This window comes from Perognathus longimembris, chromosome 17 (genome assembly GCF_023159225.1).
Source record: "Perognathus longimembris pacificus isolate PPM17 chromosome 17, ASM2315922v1, whole genome shotgun sequence".
Taxonomy (NCBI): Eukaryota; Metazoa; Chordata; class Mammalia; order Rodentia; family Heteromyidae; genus Perognathus; species Perognathus longimembris.
Genome location: NC_063177.1, coordinates 52,071,615 through 52,087,124, shown reverse-complemented (window position 1 = coordinate 52,087,124; position 15,510 = coordinate 52,071,615). Strand labels below are relative to the sequence as shown.

At 54.2% G+C, this 15,510-nt stretch overlaps 1 protein-coding gene across 2 annotated transcripts; it reads left to right on the top strand.

Annotated features, from left to right (window-relative positions):
* Nucleotides 1-4: 4 nt before the first annotated feature.
* Gga3 (golgi associated, gamma adaptin ear containing, ARF binding protein 3) lies at nt 5-15,208 on the top strand. Of its 2 annotated transcripts, XM_048367205.1 has the most exons (17): nt 5-105; nt 7,297-7,381; nt 7,506-7,581; nt 8,448-8,546; nt 9,085-9,208; nt 9,478-9,581; nt 9,736-9,816; nt 10,154-10,291; nt 10,707-10,788; nt 10,892-11,008; nt 11,305-11,547; nt 11,844-11,914; nt 12,088-12,404; nt 12,580-12,803; nt 13,102-13,271; nt 13,384-13,494; nt 13,626-15,208. In XM_048367205.1, the coding sequence occupies exons 1-17, from the start codon at nt 66-68 to the stop codon at nt 13,734-13,736; spliced, it is 2,193 nt and encodes a 730-aa protein (XP_048223162.1). In that variant the 5' UTR covers nt 5-65; the 3' UTR covers nt 13,737-15,208. The 2 variants fall into 2 exon arrangements, with proteins under 2 accessions (XP_048223162.1, XP_048223163.1); XM_048367206.1 differs by lacking the exon at nt 12,580-12,803 and having other exon boundaries at nt 13,106-13,271.
* Nucleotides 15,209-15,510: the final 302 nt, after the last annotated feature.

The following is a 15,510-nucleotide window of genomic DNA, read 5'->3' as shown; positions in this document are numbered from 1 at the left end:
GCCGACCGTCTCGTGCAGAATCTCGCGAGGCTTGACGCCGCGGGGCTGGCCCGGGCGGCTGCAATATGGCGGAGGCGGAAGGCGAGAGCTTGGAGTCCTGGCTGAGTGAGTAGCCGCGCCGCGTCTGCCTGCCACCGAGCGGCATGCCCGGTCCGCGCGCCCCGACGCCCCCCACCCCCACCCCTGCCCGGGCTCCGCGGGCTCGCCCCCGGGGCGAGCGTCTCGCGATACGCCGCTTCCCTCGGCGCGTCCTCCCGTTCCCGCGCGCGGCGGTGACAGCTCGAGGGCTCCTAGGCCCCTGGAACGTGACAGCCCGGTTCTGTGGGGTGACAGACATCGGTGCATTGGGGAGGAGGGTGTAGGGCCCTCCCCCGGCCCGGCATTGCGGGACCCCTGCACACCCGATCCCCAGGGTTTGGAAAGGACAGGCTTCGGCTCCGGGAGTGATGGGTGGCTTGCCAGTGGGACCGTGTGTTCGAGAAGGGACCGCTTTGCTCGGGCAGAAGGTTTGCAGGGGAAGTAATCTTACGAAGAGAGTGACGGTGGAAGACGGACCTTTTTTGTGGGGGCGAAGCGTTATATGGTGTGAGGGTTCGGGGCTTCCCCCTCTCCCTCCCCACACAGACACACTTATAAGGCAGGTTAAAGAAGGGGTGTGTGAAGGTATAGCCATGGGGGTGCATTACTATAGTTGCTAATTCACATTGCTCTGAGGGAATTGGAGCTCGCCTGTTAGCAGGCAGTTAATGAGGTTAATAAAGTTGATTGGTGAACTTATTAACCCCTAAGTGAGGAGTTAGTAAGTGAACTTGCCCCTTCCCCCTGGAAGCCTCATTAAGCAGTGATCGAAATTGGGCCGGATAGATTGGGTAAGTTGCATAGGTACTTGCTGATTTGTATCAGGATCTCACTGAGTCCAGTCTTCAGGTGACAGTTGTTGGACACAGTTGTTGCCTAATCTTAAGAAATCCCCTGGCTGGGAATGTGGCTTAGTGGTAAAATGCTTGCCTAGCTGTAATGAAGCCCTGAGTTCGATTCCTCAGCACCACATACACAGAACAGCCAGAAGTGGTGCTGTGACTCAAGTGGCAGAGTGCTAGCCTTGAGCAAAAAGCAGCTCAGTGACGGTGCCCAGGCAAAGAGGTCAGGCCCCAGGACTTTCAAAAAGAAAAAAAAAGAAATCCCCCAGAAGGGAAGAAATTAAGATTACATTTTCAGGGCCGGGTGACTTACACCTGTAATCCTCACTACTCAGGAGTCTGAGTTCTGAGGATGGAGGTTAGAAGCCAGCCAGGATAGGAAAGTCTGCGAGACTCTTACCTGCAATTAACTACCAAAACACTGGAAGTGGAGCTGTGGCTCAAAGTTGTAGAGTGCCGGCTTTGAGTGGAAGAGCTCAGGGACAGCATCTTGGCTTTGATTCCAAGCTCCAGTTCTGATGAACACACACACACACACACACACACACACACACACACACACACACACACACAAAGTTGTATGCCAAGTATCCTAGCAGAGCAGGTTCTGCTGTCACAAAACCTTAAAAGGATAACACTGATTCTAATCAAACTGTTTATATACCCATATTGGATGTAAACACTGTGGAATTGGTTTGGTTTGTGAATGTTAATGGAGTAATTTAAGTGACCTAAGGTTAATGGGCTTTGTTTAGAAATACTTAGAAATAGGAGAAGGTGACAAGAAGGAGAGGGCATCTATAGAGCCTACAGTTGACCTTGAATTATTCCTGTTAGTTTTGCCTTTGTAGCAGTGCTTAGATTTTATTTAGATTTCTTCTATTCCTGGCTGATGGTATGGCTCCACTCATAGAATTCTGCTTAGCACGTTGGAGGCCTGGAGTTCAAATCTCAACATGAAGGGGGGAGGGATTTTCCACACTTATCCTCTGTTTATAGTTCTTATGATTGAGTGATGTGAATTGTATCCATCCCCACCCCCTGGGGGAAAACAGTAGTGCTTAGGGTCAGCATCATCGTAAGTGAAGGTCCTTGTCACACCATTTGCTTCAATTACCGCAGCAGCTCCCTTTGGGTAATGCTTCGGGCCTCTCCTTTTCTCTTCTTTCCTTGATCCTTTCTGCTCCCAGAAGAGCAGTTCTGAATCAAGTCATTCTATTACTAGCCAAATGTACTACTACCCTGTAATCTGACCCTCATTATTTCCTGCCTTTTTCAATATGGCCATCTGATGCTTCTCCCTGCGTTGGTCCTTCTGGTGTTCTCAGTGCACAAATGCATGTTGTTCTCCTTTAACCTGGAGGCCCTGCTCCTCTTCGCTCCACTGAAATGCTTCAGCACCCATTTCATATTCTCCTTCCCCAGAAACTATTTTCTGATGACTTCAATCCTACCACAAAAGAGCACTGTCCTGCTCTGTGAGGTGTTAGGAAAAATCAAAAGTTCAAGAAAGGGTTGAAATATGGCTTAGAAGCAGAACAGTTAGTTGCCTAGCATGCACAAACCCTGGGTTGGATCCCCAGCGTCCAGAAGAAAAGCCATTGAAAGGCCAAGTAGTCCTTGCTTTTGGTTTGATAGATGTGATGCTGGAATGGATAAAGAAATGAAAAGATAATCATAATGCAGTTTCTTTAGGAAACTGGGGTTACGGAGACAAGTCAAACAAGGCCTTAGAGAACTGGAAAAATAGGGTAAGAAAACACTGGATGATGATGTGGAGGGGAGCCAGTGTGTTTGGAGCACGCAGCAACGAAGTTTGGCAGGCTCGAGCAAGCTTTCTACTCCTAGAAGGATGTAGTGAGATAGAGCCTGGGATGTTAGGACCAGATTCTGCAAAATGAGATTCCAGCCCAAGAAAAACTTCTACTCTTGGGCTGGGGATATGGCCTAGTGGCACGAGTGCTTGCCTCATATACATGAAGCCCTGGGTTCAATTCCCCAGCACCACATATACAGAAAATAGCCAGAAGTGGCGCTGTGGCTCAAGTGGCAGAGTGCTAGCCTTGAGCAAAAAGAAGCCAGGGACGGTGCTCAGGCCCTGAGTCCAAGGCCCAGGACTGGCAACAAAAACAAAACATAAATGAAAAATTTTCTACTCTTACCGAGTCCATCTCTCTCCACCTCCCCTCTCCTGTCCTTCCTTCTTTTCTTTCTTTTCCTGTCCTGGGGCTGGAACTCATGGCCTGGGCATTGTCCTGCTCAAGGCTAGTGCTCTCCTACTTGAGTCACAACTCCACTTCTGGGTTTTAGGTGATTAATTGGAGATAAGAGGCTCACATACTTTCCTGCCTGGGCTGGCTTCAAACCACAATCCTCAGACCTCAGCCTCCTGAGTAGTGAGGATTATAGGTCTGAGCCAGAAGCACGTGGTTTTCAAGCTCCTAGCTCTTGTGTAGCTGATGAAATAAAAAATGTTTGGAGGATTGATACAGGGCTTTACATAGAAAGAGGAAATTGTAGAAGCAAGGAGGTATTGTGGACAAGAAATGGAGAGAGGGCTGGGGATATGGCCTAGTGGCAAGAGAGCTTACCTCATATACATGAGGCCCTGGGTTCAGTTCCCCAGCACCACATATACAGAAAACGGCCAGAAGTGGCGCTGTGGCTCAAGTGGCAGAGTGCTAGCCTTGAGCAAAAAAGAAGCCAAGGACAGTGCTCAGGCCCTGAGTCCAAGGCCCAGGACTGGCAAAAAAAAAAAAAAAAGAAATTGAGAGATTAGAGTAGACACAGAGAAGGAATGGGTAGGGAGGGGAATCAGCAGCTATATTTCAAGCCCTGGGGCCTGGGAGTGGGAGCTAAATGGGTTTTTGAATAGTAGCACCATTTATAGACATTTTTTTTTAAGTCAGGAGAAATGACGAGTGTTTTCAGGTTCATTTCTTTACCAAATTAACCCTTCTAATTAGATAGTCAGGCTTTATATACTGGTTATTTCTTCTCCCATGTTGAACCAGAAAGGCACAACTGCCTCAAGGGTAGGTCTGTAGTCCCTTCAGGTCCAGCACACTGGTCCTTCATTTCAGGGCAGGGGAGTGCTGAGTGAGACACGGCAGCTGACCACATCCTGGTTCAAGATTGAGCATGCAGCAGCTGGGAAGATGGCCTAGTGGCAGCAAGAGTGCTGGCCTCCTATACATGAAGCCCTAGGTTTGATTCCTCAGCACCACATATACAGAAAACGGCCAGAAGTGGCGCTGTGGTTCAAGTGGCAGAGTGCTAGCCACAAAGAAGCCAGGGACAGTGCTCAGGCCCTGAGTTCATGGCCTAGGACTGGCACAAAAAAAAAAAAAATTGAGCATACAGATTGACCCTGATCTCTTTCGGCCCGTGCGCTTGCATGTCCATCTCCAATCACTGCCCTATGGAATTGGGTTTCCATAGGGCGTCGGAGCCATGCTAGGATGGGGTGGGTACTCATTGCTCCTGTTTCCATCACCATGGGATGTTTGTCTGTCCCCCAAGAGTCAGTGCTAGAGATAGAAGTAAGCCGAGAATAAGAGCTGGAAAATTTGGAAATTTAGAAGCACATAAACGGAGGATGAGGCTTTCACCAGAGGCCCCAAAATAGAAACCATGAGTCAGAGCAGTGCCCAAAGGGGTGGTTCCAGAAGTCAGGGTCTACGAGGGAGACTCTAGTGCCGGGGAAAGAGACCGTTGAGTGGGTCAGGGGGCCGTGTGCCCCTGCTGGGATCTGGGTGGCCTTGAGCTGGAGTCGCTGGGAAGGTGGCACCGGCCACACCTCTGGCCAGGCCTTCTGTGCCCTGTGCAGGCTGAGTGCACCCCGCAGATTCATAGTGGAGAGTATGGAGAAGTGGGGTTCCAGGTGTGAGTGCAGGAAGGCTGGGAAAAGTAACTGGGAGTGTTCCCGAAGGTGTCAGTGCTCCAGGGAGAGGAGCAGTGAGAACAAGAACGGGATGATCGTTGACTGTCCACTGGGCGTGGGGCCTGGGACCCACATTTTACTCTACTTGTTTATTTGTTTTGTTTTTGTTGCCAGTCCTGGGGCATAGACTCAGGGCCTGAGCACTGTCCCTGGCTTCTTTTTGCTCAAGGCTAGCACTCTACCTCTTGGGCCACAGCGCCACTTCTGGCTTTTATCTGTATATGTGGTGCTGAGGAATCGAATCCAGGGCTTCATGTATATGAGGCGACCACTTTACCACTAGGCCATATTCCCAGCCCCCATGTTACTCTATTTGGAAAACACTTTTCCATTGCAGATAGGATGAACCTCAGGGTATATCACTCTTCTCAAAAGATGGAAGTGTTAGGGGTGGTATAGCTCCTGAGAGCATCGTACTTTTGAGTCTCAGCTTCATGGTATCCTGTAGTATTAGTTCCAAAGTTTGGCTCTATCTGGTGATTTTGTTGTGGGTGGTGGTGATCATAGGGCTTGAACTCAGCCTAGGCTCTGCCCCTGAGTGTTTTTGCTCAAGGCTATTGCTCTACCACTTTGAGCCACAGCTCCACTTCTGCTTTTCTGGTGGCTCATTGGAGATAAAGAGTCTCACAGACTTTCCTGCTGGACTTTCCTACCCAGGCTGGCTTCAAGCTTTGATTCTCAGATCTCCACCTCCTGACTAGCTAGGATTAACAGACACGGGCCACCAGCACCTGGCTTCTAACTGGTGGTTTTTAAAGTTAAGAAAACACCCATAAGACATCAGAATTCAGGAACTTCTACCCTCTCCCTTGTCAGAGAGCTGTCAGTCTCATGGTGACATGAGTGTGTCAAGAGGGTATATATCGCTGAGCCTGAAGGCCTAAATTTAGCAAACAGTTTGGAAGTGCCTTTTGGAAGAGGCAGAAAGCTATTGAACCTCCTCAGGTGGACCATCCTGTAAGCACTGGTGCTAGGGAACAGAAAAGACTGCTGAAACCAAGTGTTACAAGATTTTTTCGTTCAGTGCCAGGAACTTAAACCTCAGCAGCCTTCAGAACTCTCCAGCATTGTCTCTGCGTGATGGCGGAAGGCCGTTTAAACTGAGGGTGCTGAGTGCTCCATCCCATTGATGTGGTCCAGGGATAGACAGCACAGTGGCTGGCGCTTACTTAATAGGGGCTGAGTAAACATTCATTTGACAGTGATGAGCACCGTATGCAGCTTCAAAAATGGGGGGCAGACACCGGTGGCTCATGTTTGTAATCCTAGTTATTCAGAAGGCTGAGATCTGAGGACCTGTGTTTAAAGCCTGCTGGAGCAGGAAAGTTCGTGAGACTCTAACCTCCATTAACCACCAAAGAGCCAGAGCGGAGCTGTGGCTCAAGTGGTAGAGTGACAGCTGTGAGCAAAAAAAGCCAAGGATAGTGCCTAGGCCCTAAGTTCAAGCCCCAGTACCACAACGTTTTCCTTTTGGTTTTTTTTTGGTTTTTTTGGCCAGTCCTGGGCCTTGAACTCAGGGCCTGAGCACTGTCCCTGGCTTCTTTTTGCTCAAGGCTAACACTCTGCCATTTGAGCCACAGCGCCGCATCTGGCTTTTTCCATTTATGTGGTATGAGGAATTGAACCCATGCTTCATGCATGCTAGGCAAGCACTCTACCACTAAGCCACATTCTCAGCCCCAATCTGCAAGCTTTATAAAGGTATTTATGGGTATGTCAATCATCTGTATTTGTGTTTATTCTTTGGATCCTGGTCTACTCGCTGAGCTCCATAAGGCTGAAGATTTCTCTTTCATTTACATCTTCCAAAATATGAGTAGAAATCAGAATTAGTGTTTGCTTGCTGGCTGAATTATTAAGGCTTCTATGTGAGACAAGAAATTTGGAAACAGGGCTGGAAATATGGCCTAGTGGTAAAGTGCTCGTCTTGTATGTGTGAAGCCCTGGGTTCGATTCCTCAGCACCACATATATAGAAAAAGCCAGAGGTGGCGCTGTGGCTCAAGTGGCAGAGTGCTAGCCTTGAGCAAAAAGAAGCCAGGGACAGTGCTCAGGCCCTGAGTTCAAGGCCCAGGACTGGCAAAAAAAAAAAGAAAGAAAAGAAAGAAAGAAAGAATTTGGAAGCAAATTTTTGGTGCCTGAAAATTGTGAAGAAAGCTGGGTGCCAGTAGTCACACCTTTAATCCTAACTACTCTGGAGGCTAAGATCTGAAGATCTTGGTTCTATGAGACTCTTATCACCAATTAACCACCAGGAAACCAGAAGTAGTGCTGAGGCTCAAATTGATAAGCACTAGCCTTGATGGAAGAAGCTCAGGGACAGCACCCAGGCCCTGAGTTCAAGCCCTAGGGCTGATTTTTTTAAAGTTGTGAAGAAAATTTTCCTTTGTGTTTCCTTTGCTCTTGATAAGTGTCCTCTTCATTCTGTCCCAAGATAAAGCCACCAATCCTTCCAACCGCCAGGAGGACTGGGAATACATAATTGGCTTCTGTGATCAAATCAACAAGGAACTTGAAGGGTGAGTCTTTGCGGGGAGGGGACGAGGGGGCTGGGGGAACAGAAGACAGCCCCAAAGTGGCCTGGAGGCCTGGCCTCAGGATCCAAGGTGAGGTACTGACTGTGAACGTTTACTCATCCACCAGGCCCCAGATCGCTGTCCGGCTGTTAGCCCACAAGATCCAGTCTCCACAGGAATGGGAGGCACTTCAGGCCCTGACGGTAGGTCTTTGCTCCCAGAGATGAAAGCAGGAAGCCCTCACCCACCCAGGCCTTTCCTCCTGCACCCAGCGGGCCCTTGGTAATCCTGAGAGTTTGTGCCCAAAAGTCAGCCCCAAGTCTTTGATCCTTATTCAGTCAACCAGTCCACAAGTGTGGGGGCCGTGCCTGAGGCTTCAGAGCTGTCTGGAGTGGAGGCATCAACCCCTCCAGCACAGCACGCAGTCACTGGGAGAAGCAGAGCTGCCCGCGGGGGGCGCCTCGAAGGCGAGGCCTTGAGCCCAGTGTGGCGCTCAGAGAGGTTGCTAGAAATCCCAGCACTTGAGAGTCAGGCAAGAGTGAGGTGAGCACAGTTTATTCTACAGCTGAAAATAATTTATGTACCAGCGAAGCTGCCCCCACGGGTGTGTTTCCAGGCTAGACCTCAGCCTTGATCCAAACTAAGAGTTCAAAACATCAAGTACCACAGGGTACTGAGCACCTCCTGGCTCTCCCCAAACTAGACAGGAGCCATTTTCACAGCAGTCTGCAGCCCTCCCTGGCCTGGACTTCATGCAGCTTCTGGAGAAGCAATGGTGCACCCCTCTGTCTGTCATGGTGGCTGTAGAGTCAAGGTCTTGACATAGTGATTCTCAAGGAGGGAGGCTTTCACCCCAGGGGGTATTCGGCAATGTTTAGAGATACTTGGCTTGGGGTGGGGGGACTGGCTCCTGCACGGTATCACAGCCGACGTAAACCACGTGAGGGGCATGGCCAGGGGCTGTGGCTCACCCTGCACCCCACTTAGGATGCGCTGCTTCCCCGGGGAGTATTTTCTGGCACCAGAACCAGAGCTGCCGTCACCGAGAGCCTCCCCCTGTTGCCGACAGGTGCTGGAGGCGTGCATGAAGAACTGTGGGAGGAGGTTTCATAATGAAGTGGGAAAGTTCCGGTTTTTGAATGAGTTAATCAAAGTTGTCTCTCCGAAGGTCAGTCAATGACAATTTCCTTGCTTCTGTGGACTTGTTTTTTTTTTTTGTTTTTTTTGGTGCCAGTATTGGAGGCTTGAACTCAGCCTGGGTGCTGTCCCTTAACTTTTTCACTTAATGCTGGCAGTCTACCACTTGAACCACATCTCCACTTTCGAGCTTTCCTGCCCAACCTGGCCTCAAACTGATCCTCAGACCCTTGCCTCTTGAGCAGCTAGGATTACAGGTGGGAGCCACCAGTGCCCAGCCAGAGGTTTCTGTAGGGCTCTAGGAAATGGCTTTTCATGCAAGAATGCAGTTAGGCTTCAGGCACCTCGCATGTGGAAGTGCAGTGAGACCTCCCCATCCCCGTCCACGTAGATTCAGCCGCTCCATTGGGGGTCTCTCCCCTCCCTCGCTCTCACACCTTGACATCTGCTGGCTTGTAGCCATCTTGGGGACCGACTACTGTGCGAGCATTCCGTTGCCATGACAAGAACCTGACGCTCTGCCTCCAAACTTCAGTTACTAGATTCTCCCGTTTCCATTTGTTTCCTAGTACTTGGGAGACAGGGTGTCCGAGAAAGTGAAGACCAAGGTCATCGAGTTGCTTTACAGCTGGACTGTGGCCCTGCCGGAAGAAGCCAAGATCAAAGACGCCTACCATATGCTGAAGAGACAGGGTACGTGTCCACCTTCCTCCAGCTCTAAAGGCAGCCAAGGCAAGAGAGAAGTGGGGGGGGGGGGGCGGGGTAGCGGTCCCCAGGCTCTTTCCTTTTCCCTAAAGGGAATCACATTTGTCATCAGGGCCCAGCTCAGTGGGTGTCTGGTGGTAGAAATGTGAGCAGCCTGGCCCGTCTCCTGCCCCCTCTGCTGGGTCTTCATCACAGGGCAGAGGGGGCAAGGTGACCATGCCCTGAGCATGCGCTCTGCCCTTTGTATCTCCTCCCAGGCATAGTACAATCTGACCCCCCAATCCCCATGGACAGAACGTTGATCCCCTCTCCACCCCCTCGTCCCAAAAACCCTGTGTTTGATGATGAGGAGAAATCCAAGGTAAAGTATATTCTGGGCCTGGGATTCTACGGGCTGAGAAGTGGCAGCATCGGGGAAACGGCTTTGCTTGGTTCTCTAGGAGTTCCATCGTTTCCATGGTGGTCCTCCAGGTGGGTGACCTCTTCCTGTCACTTTTCATACCTTTCTCTTCCAGCTTTTAGCCAAGCTGCTGAAGAGCAAAAACCCAGATGATCTGCAAGAGGCCAACAAGCTCATCAAGTCCATGGTGAAGGAAGTGAGTGGGCCTCGTGGGAATGGGGGGAGGAGCAGGGGCCAGAGTGCAGAAGTCCCCTGCCCCCAGCCCTCACTGCAGCGAGGAGGAAGAGGAGGTGGAGGAGGGCTGGAGGCCTGGGGCTGGGGGGAGAACAGGATGGAGACACGAGAGAGGGTCAGGACACTGGGAAAGGTACTGGGAGGGGAAGGTTACTGTAACAGGCCTGTGGTCCCACGAAACACTGAGCAGAGCTGAGCTCCAGGGCTTGGCCGCTCTTCTCGTGCTACCATCGCACCTGGTGAGGTGGGAAGATCGGCCCGCTGAGCTCGCTTTCTCCCGGCCCTCTTGGCCGATGCAGGACGAGGCTCGGATCCAGAAGGTGACCAAGCGCATGCACACGCTGGAGGAGGTGAGCAACAACGTGAAGCTGCTGCACGAGATGCTGCTGCACTACAGCCACGAACACTCCTCGCCTGCCGACAAGGAGCTCATGAAGGTAGCAGCTGCCCGTGGAGCCTGGCCGGGGGTGGGGATGCCATGCTCGCTGTCGTGAGCCTGATCTGGGGGGCATCAGGGAGATGGAGGCGGTCCGTGGAAGGTGGGCTCGCTCCGCTTTCGGCCTTTCCTTTCTGCCTTGGGGAAATTTGGGGAGAGGGGCTGCCCCGGCGTCCTGATAGTGTGGCTGGGTAAACGCTCTAGTTCTGAAGGCGCGTGGCGGCTGGGGGCCCGAGGGGCTTGCTTCCCTTCGGCCAGCCCACTGACTGACACTTGATGTTCATGGCTTGAGTGACAGGGCTGGTGAAGGCTGTCTGGGGCACTTAGGGAGCCCTGCCATTTTCTGGACAGCACCCCTGAGTCAGATGATTTCTGAGGGCCTCTTCCGTTGTGACTTTTGTCTGGGTCTCTCCCAGGAGCTGTATGATCGGTGTGAGAACAAGAGACGGACATTATTTAAACTAGCCAGCGAGACCGAGGACAATGACAATAGTTTAGGTGAGTGAAAAGGAAAGAGTAGTTGGCAAAGATGAACCAGGAACTTGGATCCATGCGTGGGCACGGTCACGGCCAGGAATGAGGAGCCTTTCTTCTGCTCTAGGGGACATCCTGCAGGCCAGCGACAACCTCTCCCGGGTCATCAACTCCTACAAAGCGATTGTTGAAGGGCAGATGGTCAATGGTGATGTGACCACCTCAACCCTGCCGGACTCGGAAGGTAAAATGTTCTGCTTCCCCACCCTGGGGCCCTCCCGACCAGCCCCAGCCTCCCACACCGACCCCAAGCGGACCCGGGGCCTGACGGCCCAGCAGCTCCCGGAGGCCAGGAGGTACGGATGGGACTTTCCCTGCCTGCCTGCTCCAGCTTGCTTTTCTGGATGTCCCTGGAAGAAATGCCATGGGGTTAGACCTGAAGCAAGAGTGCTACCTCGTCCCGGGTTCTGCCTCCTGCTTCGGGACCCCTGGACCCGCTGCTGATCACTCCCACTCAATCCCTTCTGTTGACTCATCCAGGAAACAACCCGTCCGGCCAGGGCACTCTCATCGACCTTGCTGAGTTGGACACACCCGACAATTCATCCCCAGCGTTGGCCCCAGCACCCGCCCCGCCCTCCTCAGGCATCCCTATCCTCCCTCCGCCCCCCCAGACCGCGGGGCCCCCACGCAGTCGTTCTTCCAGCCAGGCCGAGGCCCCCCCGGGGCCCCACAGCACAAGCAATGGCCTGTCCCTGCTGGACGAGGAGCTCCTCTGCTTGGGTGCGTCCTGCAGGTGGCTACACGGGGCTTGGTGGGGGGGGTCTGGGGAAGAAAGGCGTGTGGAGTCAGAAGACTGAGGGGTGTCTAGTGTGCTTGCCGCCCCGAGGCCACCAGGACGGCCTTCCCGATGGAGTCCAGGGGTCTGCTCTGCTCCTCCTCCAGGAGGCCCTGCATATAAAAAGGAAAGGGGATCCCACAGCCACCCCACAGCTGCCTGAGGCCCTTCCCCCACCCCAGCACTGGACACCTCTAGTCACATGAGCTTTGGGGGACCATGTAAAATTCTGTGTTCTCAGGCCTCACTGACCCAGCCCCCCCTGCTCCTCCTAAAGACTCAGCTGGAAGCAGCCAGTGGCACCTGTTCCAGGTAGGGGCACCATGATGGTGACATCAGAAAAAAGAGCCCTCTCTTTCCTCGCGCCCAGCCGCAGTGCGGCGCCTCCCAGGGAGCAGGGCTGACGGGACAGCCCTGAAGGACTGGATGGGTGGCGAGCTGGCCCCCGCGCCCAGCCCTTCGCTAACCCGCTGTCTCCATCACAGGGTGAACAGTCGGAGCTGGACTTCTTCAGACCCCGGCCAGGGCCTGCCGCCTGCTGCCCCTCAGATGGACCTCTGCTTCCCCCCTCTGCCCCTGCCTCCAGCGCCTCCCAAGCTCTGCCACCTGCCTTCCCTGCGCCTAGAGCCTCAGCTGGCATGCCTGCCCCCGCCACCGGCTCCTTCATCTTCTCCTCCGGACTCACCCCAGCTTTGCCCCCAAAGGCTGAGCCCGCAGCCCCTGAGCCCCACAGCTCAGGGCTGGGGGACACCGCCCTGAGCCCCCTGGACGGCCTTGGTCAGCTTCTGGAAGAGGCCAAAGTGTAAAGGATGGGAAGATGGGGGAGGGGAGGGGGGCGGGTGTGCAAGCCAGAGTGAGCCTTGAGGGGGTGGAGAGCCCCTCTGGTCAGCCGGGTCAGCAGCTGTGGGGGTGGGGTGGCTAAGAGCTCTCGCTGGCTGCTGTCCAACTTGCCTTCTGTCCTCCTTCCTGCCTCCCAGGACTTCAGGCTTGGTGAAACCTGTCTCCTCTTGCTTTCCCCCTGGGGCCGCCGCATCCCCCCGGCTCCCCACCTCTGCCCCAGCCAGGCCTCTCCTGCCCTTCTCTGCTGGGCCCAGCAGCCCTCTCTTCCAGCCACCAGCCTTCCAGCCCCAAGGCAGCCCTGTGAAGGGGCCCGAGCTCTCCCTGGCCAGTGTCCATGTGCCCCTGGAATCCATCAAGCCTAGTAGGTGTTGGAGCGGGGAGGGCTCGTAGCCAGAGCGCTGTAGGGTGTGCAGTGGGTGGACACAGGCCCTCTGTGCAGACAGCCCTTGTAGCCAACGGTCCGCTTGCCTGCTGTCTCAGCCTCTGCTTATTGTGGCTGTGTGACCTTAGCCCCCAGCAGTCCTGGACTACATAAGGGAGCACTGTACTTAGAGCCACACTGTACCCTTCTCTTTCCCACTTGACTACAGCGGGCACCGCCTGGGCTCAGATATGTCTCTTGCACACGCTCCTACCACGCATGTGCTCCCTTCTTACAGGCAGTGCCCTTCCTGTGACAGCCTACGATAAAAATGGCTTCCGCATCCTCTTCCACTTTGCCAAGGAGTGTCCGCCAGGCAGGCCCGATGTTCTGGTGGTGGTGGTGTCCATGCTGAATACAGCTCCCTTGCCCATCAAGAGCATCGTGCTGCAGGCTGCGGTGCCCAAGGTACCCCTGGCTCCCCGGGCGTCTGCAGTGGCGGCAGAAGGCACTGTGATTCATGCCGGGCTTGCTGGCACCCACCAGCCAGCTCTCCTCAAAGGACTTTCTCTCTCTTTAGTCCATGAAAGTGAAGTTGCAGCCGCCCTCTGGGACGGAGCTCTCTCCTTTCAGTCCCGTCCAGCCCCCTGCGGCCATCACTCAGGTCATGCTGCTGGCCAACCCACTGAAGGTGAGCAGGGTCCCGTCCTCCCCGTCCAGCGCCCGGGCATGGGCGGGTGTGGTGGGGACAGCGTGGAGACCAGGTGGGTGGCAGGGAAGTGGGGCACTGGGCCCCCTCTCACCTGCCGCCCTCCGTCACAGGAGAAGGTGCGGCTTCGGTATAGGCTGACCTTTGCCTTGGGGGAGCAGCTGAGCACGGAGCTGGGAGAGGTGGACCAGTTTCCTCCGGTGGAGCAGTGGGGGAGCCTATGACCCCAGAGGACGCTGGGACCTCCCCTCGGAAGGCAGGCAGGCAGGCTGCCCTGGCCAGAAAGGCTCCAGTCGGTCTGATCACCATCCTGACGGCAGAATCTGTAGCTTTGACGTGGACCAGAGGCCCGCTGCTGTGATCCTCCCCTCCTCGGGCCCCTAAAGGACCTGTTTTCTATCTACCTGTGTGACTTGAAGTAGCCATATACTTACTGTAAGGGGTGGGGAGTGGCCCCGAGCTTAGCTTCCCTGGCTGGTCTGGGATGGGTTTCCCCTCTCCTGCAGAAATTCCCTGATGCCCAAGGGAAGGTTCTAAAGAAAAATTCTCCGACCCCCTCAAGAACCCACCGGGTCCTCACACCCCAAAGACAGGTGGCTTGAACCACACTGCAGCCTGTCGCTAGCCTGTGCTTCCCTGCTGTCCGGCTGCGCTGCCATCTCCCAGGTGGACCTCCCAGTCAATGGTCCTGCGAGAAGCTGCTGCGCTGCTCCGCGTCCCGCCCCGTGGGCAGCAGCAGCCGGCCACGCCGCGGCATGAGTGGTCCATGTGTCCCTAGCACATGACAGGGTGTGTCTGTCCTGTGGACATCTCAGCAGGCCCTGGAACTCAGCCCAGCAGCTCTGGCCTCCTGAGTCAGCTAGGGATAGAAAGGGAAGCGGGAGCGAGTATCTCCCCTTCGGAAGCAGGTACTGGAGCGCATTTCCTGCCACGGGATAGCCACCCTACTCACTACCTCTTGCTTGGCATGAAGTAAACCGCTGTCCTCAGTGTGAAGGGGAGGACACCTCCCAAGCCCGGTGTCCGGCCTTGCCCCCTCTCCCCACCCCTGCCTCTGTGTGGCACCTCTGGTTGGGCTGAGGAAGCCTCAGGGTCAAGCACGTTGCACTAGATGGATGTCCTCTTGTGCTGCCCCCAAATCCCCACTGTCCCCCAGCAACATAGGATGGGGTGCTGTCAGCGAGATGCTGGGTCTGGAGGTGGTGAGGGGCTATGCTTGGACCAAACCACCAGACCCTATTGCTTCACGGCACTCGGCCCCAGCTAGCGTGAGCCAGCCTCGTGAGGCGAACCACGTAGACCGTGAGCACCGAATCGACCCGCAGCTGCTCCCGAGAAGCAGCTCTGGGGGAGCGGGCAGCTCGGGCTCACAGCAGCCCCTGGCCGCATGCGGCTCCGAGGCTGCCGCCCCTTCTTCCCTGTCTCTAGCAAGCAGGTTTCACTGCTTCATCTGGACAAGTCAAAACCAAATCATCTCACTAATTAAGGAATAAATCCAAGAACTTTCCAGAATGGCTGCTTCGGCCCTGGAATGTCTAGGTGGACGTGTACCTTTATGTAAAGCACTAGACATTACAATTATGAGTGTCCCTCGTGATTGTTGAGGTCACTGCTTCATGGAATCAACTATACCGGATGTACCAACTCCTCTGCCCTTGTTCTGCTGCATGTTAAATAAAACCACTTTTGCCCTACATGGGATCGTTCTAATATAGACAGACACCATTCACCTGGCAGGAAGTTACCACCTGTGAATCCCAAACATGGACACGGGTAGACAGGCTGGGCTGGAATCACCTGTACACAAGTACAGGGTTCTAAAACTTTTTGGGGGGAGGGCAGAAAGTCAGATGATGGCATGATCCAGATGATTTGACGTGAGGCAAGGCCCACGACGCCGAAGTCTATCACCTCATGCTCTTGTTCAATTTGGCAGTCACCTCTGGGTGTGGCTAGCCCTTCAGGCAGAGGGAAGATGGCTTGCGTCCCTATAGCAAG